This window comes from Lonchura striata, chromosome 25 (assembly GCF_046129695.1).
Source record: "Lonchura striata isolate bLonStr1 chromosome 25, bLonStr1.mat, whole genome shotgun sequence".
NCBI classification, from domain to species: domain Eukaryota; kingdom Metazoa; phylum Chordata; class Aves; order Passeriformes; family Estrildidae; genus Lonchura; species Lonchura striata.
The window spans coordinates 2596164-2608273 of NC_134627.1; the positions used below are offsets into that span (position 1 = coordinate 2596164).

Genomic DNA, 12110 nt, shown 5'->3' on the forward strand with positions numbered 1-12110 from the left:
AGGGCAATTATAATCCTGTCTTCTGTCCAATTACTCAATTGCCTGTTTCTTTCATCACTGCTGCACCATCCTGCATCAGCCACCTCCTCCCAGGGCCACCGCCAGGGAAGGGCAGGTGCCACTCTGAACCCCGAGCCTGCTGGCATGCAGGGGGGTGGATTTTTTTCCCTTTAATCAAACCAGGGTTTTGGTTAGGAAAAGAGAAGCTGGTGCTCCACACAGTATCTCCCCACCACCACACAGCATCACGTTTCTTTTCCACAAATCATTGGTTTATTAGAAAGGTTTTTTTTCCCTCATTTTACAGCATATATATATATTTATATATATATATCTTATGTGACAAAGTTAAATACAGTCTGTTTATGCTCGTTAAGTAATGACAGGTTAATTATTTTAGCGCTATCCTGAAGTCCAAAAACAATCCCTGCCCACAGCACGATGGGGCCAGGGCACGGATGGGCCCTATGAAGCTCAGCTCTGGCAGTAACACTGAATTGTGCGGTATTTACAGGAAATTGAGTCCCTTTTTTGTGACTGCTGTCACTCTGACCTGCTCCGATTTCTCGTTTACACGGTGAGGGAGCTCAGGGGGTTTTGATCCTTTGACTCAGCCTGGCCTCGTGCTGCACTCCAGGAGGGGACAGGGAAGAGGACGAGGAATGGGAGAGGGATGTCACACATCCCCACACTGCTCCGAAATCCCTCCCTCCAGCAGTGGTGGCCCAAGGGCTGTGACCCCTGCAGTGCCCTGTGAGTGGGGACAGGAGCAGCTCATGCCCTGCACTGGGTGGGGAAGCTCCCATAGGCAGCGTCACCTGAGCTGGGTGATGCTGGGAGAACTGGGAAATCCCGGTCTGGGCTAAATTGGGGTAACCCTCGTGTGGGATGGAACAGTCCCTGCACCAGCAGGGTCTGCACATTACTGCTTCCACAGGGGAGGAAAGGAAAGGAAAAAAAAGGGCTCTCAAGTCTCTGGGAGCACCCTGAATTCCTGCTGCTCCCCAGGCTGCCCCAGTGCCTATTCCTATGGCAGGGAGGAATGCAGCATTACCTGCCAGAGTCACTGCTATCCCCACACCCCTCACCTTCCCAAGTCTCACCTGTTGACTTTTTCTTCTGCAAAATTCTAAATGAAGATTTTTTTGTTTGTTTTTACATTTTATACTACATAAAAACTTCAAAAATACATGAGCTTGATAAAATATACATGCTTAGCTGTTTTGCATCTAGCTGAATCTATAAATTGAACCTTTACAAGTGTCTTGGGTCACCTACGGCAAACATATTTACACAGAAGCCACCAGAACAAGTACCACTAAGAACTGGCTGTAAAAAATATTATTGCGATATACTACAAATGTAACCTTTGATAGGAGCTACAAAAAGCAGCATCTTTGTTTACAGAGTTCAGTGCAATTCTTTACATAAAAAAAAAAAATCCTATAAATTAATAAGAAAACCATCAGTGTTACAGAGGAAAGAACACGTTTTACATCCAGGCCGCGCTCCTCCATCCTCTGTATTGCTTCAATTCCTAACAGGATTTTCCTTCTCTCTCCCATCCCAGTGCCTCTTTCCCAACCCCACAGAAGATGGAATTCAGAGTGATTTTTTTTCCCCTTTTCAGGAGAAGAGTGGTCAAAGCCCAGACTGGAATCCCAACCCCTCACCCAAGAAGCTCTCTCCAGTCTGGGATATCCAGGCATGGTCCTGGCACAGGAGAACACGGATGCAGGATGGAGGAGGACAGGAGCTCTGGGCACACACACAGAGCTCCTCCTCCTCTTTACACCAAGATCTTACTTCCATTTTTGCTGCTTACACCAAGAAAAACCCATCTCTGCAGAGACAGGGGCCAAGGAACCTCCTGCAATGCCTGAAAAGTGAGGCCTCCAGCCCCTCTGCAGCTGACAGCTCCCATGTTCCATTGCCGATTACAAGCCAGATTCAATCATGCTATTTTAATTAGATGACCTCATTAAAAGGATTTTTAGAGATCCTATTAGTGTATATGAAACCGCATTTATCATATACAAGGTGGCAGAAGGAAGATGACCAAGTGTAAGAATCCAAGGGGAAAAAAAGCCTTTCCAAGTTTCTCACTGTTCTAAAGGTGAAATGGTTCTTCTGGAGCAGTGCTGCTGCGTGCACAGAGGAGTCGGAGCGAGACATCCCAGGGACACAGCCAACTGCCCAGTCCTCGAGCCCCTGGCTTCTTTGGCTGCTCAAGAGTGAAAGGAAATGCTCAAGCCTCACCTGCCCGCTGGCTCGACTCCAACCCCTTCCCAAAATGCCAAATATTCTCCTTCCTCTGAGGTTCCTTCATTTTGTCCTTCATGTGCCGTGGCTGGGTGGATGCTGCAAGTCCTGTCCTGAGAAAATGGGGTGCAGCAGGGGGTGGAGGTGCAGGGCTGTGGCAGCAGCAGCGGCTGCTGGCCTCGGAGCCAGGAGGGTCGGGTAGAGAGCGTGAGGGACAGGGTGGAAGGTGAAGGGGCCCGGGTGGATGGCAGACGCCGGAATGATGTGGATGGGGTGGCTGGCCAGGAACGTGGCGGGGTGCCCCGGAATAATCGAGTGGGTGAGGTGGGACAAGGAAATGGGTGTCAGGTGTGGCTGGGGGATGTGGTGGACCTGAGCGAGGGGCTGTGGGTGCGGGTGGGGGTGGATGCCGATGGCAGCGGCGGCGGCGGCGGCGTGGTGCTGCAGGATGGCGTGCTGCACCGTCGTGATGGACGTGGCCGACGCCGCGGCCGGCTGCTGGATGTGGATGGGCTGGAGCGCGGGCGCGGCCGGCGCCAGGGCGGCTGAGGCAGGGAAGGCCTTCACTTGCTTGGCCAGCAGCTGCTGCTGGATGTGCTGCTGGGCGGCCTGCTGCAGCTTGCTGTACTTCTCCATCTCCTCAGGTGTGAAGGTGATGGGCTGGCTCTCCAGTGGGGCTAGAGAAGAATCTTCTCCCCCCTCCTGATCTCCTTCCATGTTTGGCTCCCCACTCTGAGGCACATAGCCAGGAAAGTGCTCAACATCTAAGGGCATCATACTGGTTTCCACTGGGACTGGCTGGTTGCCCCTGTCCATAGGCTCCAGCCCGTCACCATCGCTGGGATCCGAGAGGAAGTTGTGTGGCATGACCAGATCTCCAGAGCCAAAGCACTCGGGGAGCGCCGGCGCGTCCAGGGGGAGGGACGGCATCTCCACAGAGGCTTCATCACGTTTCTGCTCATCCACAGGTTTGTCCTGAATTACCATCACATCTTCCAGGAGAGACTGGCCGGCCAGCTGACCCTCCTCCATGCCTTGGGAACCATCCTCAGCATCTGACAGCTCCTGCTCCTCGCCCCTCTCCAAGCCAGACTCCTCGTATCTTTTGGAGTTTGGTTTCCGAATAGTTGGCAGCTTCCCAATTAAGGGCAGAACCGGTTTGTTGCCTAACGAAGGAGGCAGTTTGGGGCCAAAGTACCCCTGGGGAGGATCTTTGAGCTTTATGCCCACTTTGTTTGCCCCTGACAGCATCTCGTCAGTGACGCAGGGCTTCTTCTCAACCTTCCTGGACTGCACCTTTTCCAAGAGCAGCTTTGCAGTGACAGAGTTCCTCTCCTCAGGACTGCAGTCCCCTTCTGAGGCCCGCCCCATGCCAGAGCCGCTGCTGTTCTGGGACAGGGAGCTGGATCCTTTCAGATCCTCTCCTTTGCCATCCTCCTTCTTCAGCAGCGACCCTTCACCTCGGCCTGTCCGGAAGTAGTGAGGAGACTGGGAGCGATAGATCTTGGACCTAATGAAGTCCCTTCTGCCAGACCTTCGCTCCTCGGGGCTCTCATGGCCCCGTGAGCCCTTCCGTGACAGGGACCTCTGCGAGTGGCTGCGGGTGCTGCGGCTGCGGTCCCGGCTGTAGCTGCGGCTGCGCTTCCAGCTGCGGCCCGTCACGCTGCGGCTCCTCCTCTTGCTCCGACTGCGGCTGCAGCTGCTGCTGCGGCTCCTGCCCCTGCTCCTCGATCTCGACCTGCCTCGAGGGTGCGTTCGGCTCCTGCTCCGACTCCTGGACCTGCTCCTGCTCGAGCTGTAGTCATCGTCCGACGAGGAGTATTTGCGCCGCTTTGAGCGGTGGTTCGAGCTGTTGTAGTCGGAGTCATCCTCAGAGTCCTGGGAGCGCTTGGAGTGGCAGCGGGAGCGGTCGCTGTAGTCGCTGTAGCTGTCGTCCGAGTAGCTCCTGTGGCGGCTGTAGCGGCTGTGCTCCGAGGACGCGTCCGAGCTGGTGGAGTAGGACCTGTGTGAGGAGTGCCTGCGGCCCGAGCGGGAGCGGCTGCGGGAGTGCTCACTGCCCGAGTCGTAGTCGTCGCTGTACTGCGACGGGGACTTCTGGCGGCAGTGCTTGCCAGGGGAGCCCTCGTCACTGTCATCGTCACCGCTGCTCTGCTGGCTCCGGCAGCTGCTCCGGGCCTGGGACAGAGCCGGGCAGCGCCTCCTCATGCCAGGCACCTGTTGCAGCTCAGCCTTGTGCCTTTTGCTGCCGTGCTCTATGCAGGAGTTACCCCCGTCTTCTTTTTTACTGCTGCTTCCCTCCTCAGCAGACAGGGATTTCCTCTGGGACTCCTGAGAGCATCGCTTTTTCTTCTGGAAATGGCTGCAGTCTTCAGACAGTTCAGGTTTCAGTGCCCGATCTGACTCTGTCGAAAGGGAGGATTTACCTTTTTTGTGCCTGTGCCTTTTCCGTTTCTTGGGTTTCTCTTCCCCCAGTTCCGCTTTCCGGGCCTTCTCCTCAGTTTCCTCCTTGTGTTTGCGTTTGTGTCTGCTGGACTTTTTGTGCTTCTTTTTCTTTTTGTGTTTATGGGACCTTCCAGATTTACTCTTACCCGTTATACTCTTACTGGTGTCCTCCCCCTCTCCCTTACCGACACTTCCCAGACTGGACTCCTGCTTACTCTGGGATTTGTTTTCCATTTTCTGAGCAGAACTGTTCCCTACACTTTCAGCCTCCTTGGTTTTGCTTACCTCACCAGGTTCTGTGCTTTGAGCGTTGTCTTTACAAAGTCCCCCTTGATCCTTGGATTTCTCTGCCCCTTTCCCTTTTGCATCCTTGTTACGGGAGAGCTTGAAGTCGAAGTACAGGGGGTTGCAGCTGTAGGATACAGAGGGCTCAGCTTTGGTGAAGATGAGCAGCTCTGAGGGCCACTGCAGTGTCGTGCTCTCGTCCTTACTCAGAACAGGGAAAAAAGGTCCCGTGGGGTGCTTTGGTCCCTCGGTGCCATCTCTGCAGCCCAAGGCAGGAGGAGGAGCTTCTTTAGCAGTGTCTGGCTCAGGGGGATTGCTCTCTGGAAGGTGCTTGCTTTCCTGTGTATTTTCATTCTCTGGGATGTCTTTTCGTTCTGTTTTGCCCTGCTGAGTTGCAGTTTCAGTAGTACTCTGCTCCTTCTGCTGCCCTGTGCTCTCAGCAGCCTTTTCCGTGTGCTTGCTGGGTTTGGGTTTGGGGGAACTCCCCTTTTTCACTTCGTGCGCGTTTTTTTTGTTCACATTTTCCGCTTCTGTTTGCTCAGTGGCCTTCATGAAAAGCAGGAATTGAAAGTTGGGCTTTACTTTACAGTGGGCTGGGGGGATGTAGTGGTAATATTCTGGTTCCACAGCTGTAGGTCCATCTTCTCGCCTCATCTTCTTCAGTTTGGATAAGGTGCTGGCCAGAGCCCCGCTGTCCTTGTCATGCTGGTCATCGTCCTCCGCCTTGCCATCAGAATTATTGGTGCCTTCACCCTCCCCAGACTTCTGCAGGCTGCCAGCCTCTGAGGATCCCTTCTCATCACCTTTTGCCCCATCTGCAGAACTGGACTCGTCCACATGGTCCTTGAAAACAGAAGCGATGGTCTCCAGCTTCACTGGGGTCTTCTTGGCAAAGGAAAAGGACACCCCAATCTTCTGTAGTGGAGTTCCCAGAGAGCTCTTAATGCCAAAGCTGATGGCCTGTGCCCCCTGGGCAGGCGTCTGGCCTGGCATCACAGTGCCTTGTCCAGTGTTCAGGAAGCCTCTGTCTGTGGTCATCTCTGTGGCCTGGCCAGAGCTCATCTGGACGAAGGAGCTGCTGTTGCCTGTGGAATCGTCGTCGTCTCCACCTTCTTCGTCCACAGCCACCGTGGTGGTCCTGAACATGGGCCCACTTCCAGGAGCACTGCAACAGGGGAGAGAAAAAACACAGCTTACTGCTGTCCCTGCCCCTCTCCAGGATGATCCATCTCTCAGTAGAGACAATCTTACACAGCTCAAGGGCTCTTGCACCCAGACACATGCATTAAAATACCATTATACAGCCACTCAAAGTTTTTCATAATATTAAATTACTGAAGAAAAGGTATTGCTGGTTAAAGCAATTTGGGGATGCTCTGCATGATCAGTCTAGTGAACTCACTCCTACCAAAATCACAGCATGAGCCCCAAACACCAGTGTGAAGCTTTGCCCTCAAAGCCTGTGCAGCATCCCGGAGCAGGAGTGCCAGCCCAGCCCAGGGCTGCAGCCCCCAGGCTCCAGGGGTGCTGGCCCAGACTCACCACTCAGGCTGCCTCCTCTGCTCAGCCAGCTCGTGCAGGCGCCGCAGGGCTTTCTCCTGCTTCCTCTCATCTTTCCGGGATCTCGACGAGACATTGCGAGCAAATTCCCTCTGCTTGAGATCTTTCAACCTCTGAGGCAAAAGAAAGCAGGGATGGATCAGATCAAAGCTGTTTGTGGTTTGTCCAAGAGCAGCTCTTTGCTGTAGCACTAGAAATTGTGGTGTCAAGCCCCACTCCAGGGACATTTATTGAGCCAGGATGGAGCAACAGCATCTTAGCTCAACAAACCCCACGGAGCACACTGCCATCCTCCCAGCAGCTGAAGGAAAAGACAACTGGTGGTCACTTTTGGCTATGACTTCAAGTTCTGTGTACACCCCTTTCCAATCGACACTACTAGTTTTCTTTAGCATGGACAACAAAGCTGATTTTGAAGCAACAAGCAAATTCTGGAAGGAAAAGGGAAAAAGAAGGATTGTTTACTTTGCTGCTCTTGCAGCGTGCAGATGTACTTGACAAACAGTGCATGATACGAGTCAAAAGCATGGGCCAAAGGACAGGAGGGATTAGCTGGTGCCAGAGCTACCCAGGAATGACATCTGACAAAAGCAATGTACCATTACATTGGAGGAGCAAAAAATCCCATGCAAATGATTTCATAAGCAAATCCAGAATACAACATACACCACAACCAGTTACTTGTTTTCCTGACAGTAGTTCTGAGAGGGTCAATAAACAAACTGCTCTAAAGGCAGGAGGGTCTCTTGGGGTTGAATACTTGGGGGGGGAGGGGGGTGCGGGGGGGGAAGGCAGAAGCACCAAGTTCCCCAGAAGTCTTATCATGAGGGAGCAAACCCAATCCCAAGGAATTTCAAATATCCTAATATACTGAGGAAGTCTAGGTAGCCAATTCTAATAGAAAATAAACATCCAAGACTTCAGAACATTTTGGAAAGTCCTTGGCTCAGAGTACTAGGAGAAGAGGCTGCTGTTTTTTCTTGGAATATATGTGGATATTCACAACACTTTTTAGAGTGCTCTACAGAAGTTTAAGTAACAGAAAGCAACAAAGACAGACCTCTACCATCCTAAAGGGACTCATTGTTCTTTTTTAGTGCACAATTCAAAACCCTTTCAAAGGGCCCAGTTCCAGAATGCATCCTGTACTCAGCTTTTGGAAAAAGTTTCATGTTTTTCAGGCATTTCATGCAGGGCCTGGGAGACTAACGGGACTCAGAGCAGGAGTCACTTTGGAACAATTCTTGTACAGGATGTACAAATCACTGGTGAATTCTAAATACTTCTGGCTGGCTGACTCTGTCTCTTTCCTGGAGCAGCGTCAGACTGCCACACACAGAAACAGTGGACCTGGAAACCAACCCAAAGCTCAAATTAGAGGAATTAAGCTGGCCCAATGTAAAGAGAACATTGCTTTGTGAAAAAGGGACAAGACAGAGGATTCTCTTACCTAATTGTATTTACTAAATGTGGTTGATTGTTACCAAAATCAGAGGGGAGGACAAACAAAAAAAAGATACAACTACAGACACCAGTAGAAAGAAACTCACTCTTGTGATCTGGACTCCCAAATTAGAAGGGTTTGCTTTCAATACATCAGCTGAAAACGTCACATCACAAAGAAAAAAAGAAAGTAAAAATATAACAAGAGTGGAAGAGAAAAAAAAAAACAAAAAACAAAAACCAACAAGCAAGCATTACTAGAGAGCCATGGGGGAGTGTGCCAGCTATTCTACGGAGCGGGAGTGGAGCCAGGGCAGAGAGCTGGGGTCTGGAGCAGGGGACACACACGGACACGCACGGACACAGCCATGATCCCACCTGGAACAGCAGAGCTACTTTCACCAGGACAAGTAAAGGGCTCACGGGTTTTGTGGTGTATGTTAAATGTTGAGGAGTAAATTTTTTTCCAAGAGGAAGGAAAAAAAAAAAATAGATGGACTGAGCAATACTATCAGCTTTTTCATGCTGATTTTGAAAGTGTGTCTGAAATGCTTTGGGAAGTTACAGCCACCAACAGCTGACAAAACTATTTAATGGGGGCTGATGCCAAGTCTCGAGATCACTCACCCATTTGGAAAAAAGTATGACCCAGCTATTTACACCAGACACGAACTGTGACCTTTTTCTCTCAAGAGGAAGGTGCAATGGTGCACTCAAGAGCCTGCTGTGCCCCCAGGCATGGTCCTGATCATCCCCCAGGACACAAACCAGGCTCAGAGCTGTTGGGAACATGCAGCTGCCCCCAGGCTCTCCTGCCTCCACTACATGGCAATTTGAATGAAAACAGAATTAAATGCCCATTATTAAATGCTGACCTTTGTGTGTCTCTGCTCCCTCAAACCTCCCACTCTCAACACTTCAAATTTAGAGGCGTGAAGCAAATTAACTACCCCAAAGCACTGTAATTCAGAATATGCACCACAGCAACTCCCATGTGCACCCAAACCTGGGCTCTTTAGGCTGACAAACCACTGGCCTTCGTGTCAAGACTGCTGAGAATTTGGTACTTCCAAAACTGGGGAAGAGTTGGTCTGGTTTTCAAAGGACCAAGAGATCTCAAGGCTGAGTTTCTTTTTGTCACACAGAAGTCAGGAGGAAAAAGAGTCTTGCTAGGGAAGTACAGGATAGAAAAGCTCACAAATGCACCATGCCAGCTCCTGGGAAATGCAAAATACTGAACAGAACATAGCTCAGCTTCTTAGACTGACCTAAACCAACAGACCTAGCATCAGAAATGACCCCAGGTGTGCAAGAGACCTGGCTGGACTGCATTACCTTCCCTAAATGTGTCCTGGGGGAGGGAAAGGGGGAAAAAGAGGAGCCCATACTGCTCATCTGTAACAACAACCTGCTGCAAGAATGAACAACATCCAGAACTATTCAAAATAACCTGTAACTCTCCCCCCACTGTTTCAAATATGTCACTGAATGCAGTGATTCATCCCCTCAGAGTGGATAACCAGTTCACTGCAGCCATGCCCACCCTGCTCCCCAGTCCTGACTGGGAAGGAGCAATCCAAAGACAATTTCACTGGCTAAAGGGAGCACATGGAGCACTGAAATGCTGCTCACAGGCTTCCAGGTCTCAGCCTGGCCAGGAAATAATTTGAATTAAACAGGTATTTAAGCTCAGCTTACACTAGAGAAATTTCCATCTAATCCTGAAGAGTGTTATTCTAATCCCCCAAAAACCTCTAAATGACTTTTTGGACCACACCAGATGTGTGGATGTGAGTGAGGCTGGAAGTGCATGGAACTGTCCCTTCCCCAGCACCATGGAGAAATTCCAACAAGGATTTAACACAGCCACTCAACCATCCTCAGGGAGCTTCTCCCTCCACAAGGAGCCCTGGGAACTCCTACTTTTGGAGTGAATCCTCCCTTTTAAAGTCTTCCCATTGTGCTTAGCAAATGACAATGATTTTTTCAACAGGATTAGAGCCACCAAACCTGTATTAAATCAAACACAAGCTTCATGCTATTGCAAGATTTCAAAATTAAGGGGCATTTTTTTCTCTGTGGGCAGTGTGTTTTCTGAGGAAGCAGCAGTTTATCCAAGCAGCAACATCCTTTCAAACTGCAGGATCATGGGGACCTTAAAGCCAAGGAATATTCTGCTGGTTTATTACTTCAGCTGTCAGAAGGACTACACTGCAGTGACCAGCAGTGACACAAATCACCAGCACTTACATAAAATTTCTCCAGATTTCCCCATGCTGTAGGCAGTAGTTCACTACCTCCAGCCTTCCTGGGGTCTATTAATAGCTACCACCCCCCTCAGCTTCGGAACAAAGAATTGTATTTTGTTTCCAGCCTTGTTTCTAACAAAATTCCAAACTCGTCTCTGCATTTCCACAGGAGTGCAAATCAGGTTCCTAAAGAGCGAGTTTGGTATCAAATCTGCAGCTACCTCAGGACTGCAGCACAGAGAGGCCACAGTGCTGGATTATCTCCCAATCCCTGCATGGCTCAGGAGGGGCCAAACTGGCAAACACCACCAGTACCTTCCAATCCTCACAAATCAGCTTAAACCAGCTGCACCACAGCACTGCTGAAAAGCTCCTGAGAGCCCATCCCAGGCACAGCAAAGGGGGGGAATACAGGGGGGCAAGCAGGAGTCAGGAACTATTCCAAGAAAATCACTGGATCATCACAGAATGTCCAAAGAAGGAAGGAACCCCCAAGGATTATCCAGTCCCACCCCTGGCCCTGCAGACACCCCAACAATCCCACCCCCTGTATCCCATCCCTGGGAGCGCTGCCCAAGCACTCTTGGAGCTCTGGCAGCCTCAGAGCCATAAAAAACTCAGCACACCCCAGATTTTGCTGATGGGACAGTACCAGGTAAGACTCCCCCAGTACCCGGCTGGCGTGCAGAGCTTTACAGGCTCAGGACCAGCAGTAAATGGAATTTCTGTTTAAGCTGACAAAGCCACACAGCATCACTGAACTGAGGCCCACTGAGAGACATTCTCTGCTTCAAAGTGCAGAGCAGAAAAAGCCCCTGTTATTCTCACAAGACAAAAGCATTGTCACACTGTCACCAGACCTGAAGATGAGAGACTTTCGTGCCAAGCCTCATACTGAAATGGGTCAAAGCAGATCCACCTCTGGGGCTTGAGGCAGGAGGCAGCACCCATGACATCAGAGCCCCCTCCTCCCTTGCCATTGTTCTCATGTCTCTCTGCCAACCCACATTAAATAAAATAATAATAATGTACTTTTCATTCTGTGCCAACAGATTTCTTGCTTTCTGAACTTTTGATGTCTGCTTGATTCTTTGCCCCAAAAGCTTTTGGGAGTGAACGACACCATGAAACACAAGCTCAAAGGATGGCAACCTTGATCATTTTACTGAAGTGAGAACACAAGCCTGGCTTATCTTTGGTCATCAACATTCTTTGCACGCTTATAAATGAAGTGAAAAGAACAGAGGGGAAATGGCCTGCAAATGCTGTTTTATTTCATCTTCGTTTCCTCCCTTGAAGGAATCAATATTTTTCTCAGCTGGGTTAAGAAAAATATAGAATGGGTTGGGTTGGAAGGGACCTTAATGTTCACCCAGTGCCACCCCCTGGCATGGGCAGGGACATCTTCCAGTGTCCCAGTCTGCTCCAAGCCCCAGTGTCCAACCTGGCCTTGGGCACTGCCAGGGATCCAGAGGCAGCCACAGCTGCTCTGGGCACCTGTGCCAGCGCCTGCCCACCCTCACTGGGGAGAATTTCCTCATCATCTCTAACCCAAACCTACTCCCTTTTCAGTTAAATTCATTCCATTTTGTTTTATCACTCCATGCCCTTGTCCAAAGTCCTTCTCCAGTTCTCTTGGAGTCCCTTTATTGTTAACTGGTGGATCTTCTGAGGACAAAGCATTTCTGGAGCAGAAGAACCTCCCGTGTAACATCAAGTACCTCTGAGATTCCCTCCTCAGTCTTCCCCATTCAAGCCGTGCTTGGAGGCCCAACGTTTTGGAAATCTCAAGTCTCCCCAAAACACAAAGTTCAGGGTTTGCATTCAGAGTATTTCTCAACCCCAGCAGTGATTGTCTTGGTAAATTTA

General features: G+C 50.4%; 1 protein-coding gene across 7 annotated transcripts in view; it reads right to left on the minus strand.

Moving 5' to 3' along the window:
• Window positions 1-250: 250 nt before the first annotated feature.
• The window catches only part of GPATCH8 (G-patch domain containing 8), a 55097-nt gene continuing 43237 nt past the window's right edge, over window positions 251-12110 (minus strand). For all 7 annotated transcript variants that reach the window (XM_021539906.2, XM_021539907.2, XM_077788260.1 and 4 more), the window contains 2 exons: window positions 6532-6662; window positions 251-6154 (listed from right to left, as the gene is read on the minus strand). In XM_021539906.2, coding sequence (XP_021395581.2) covers window positions 2338-6154; window positions 6532-6662 — 3948 coding nt within the window. In that variant the 3' untranslated portion in view covers window positions 251-2337. The remainder of the gene's footprint in view (window positions 6155-6531; window positions 6663-12110) is intronic.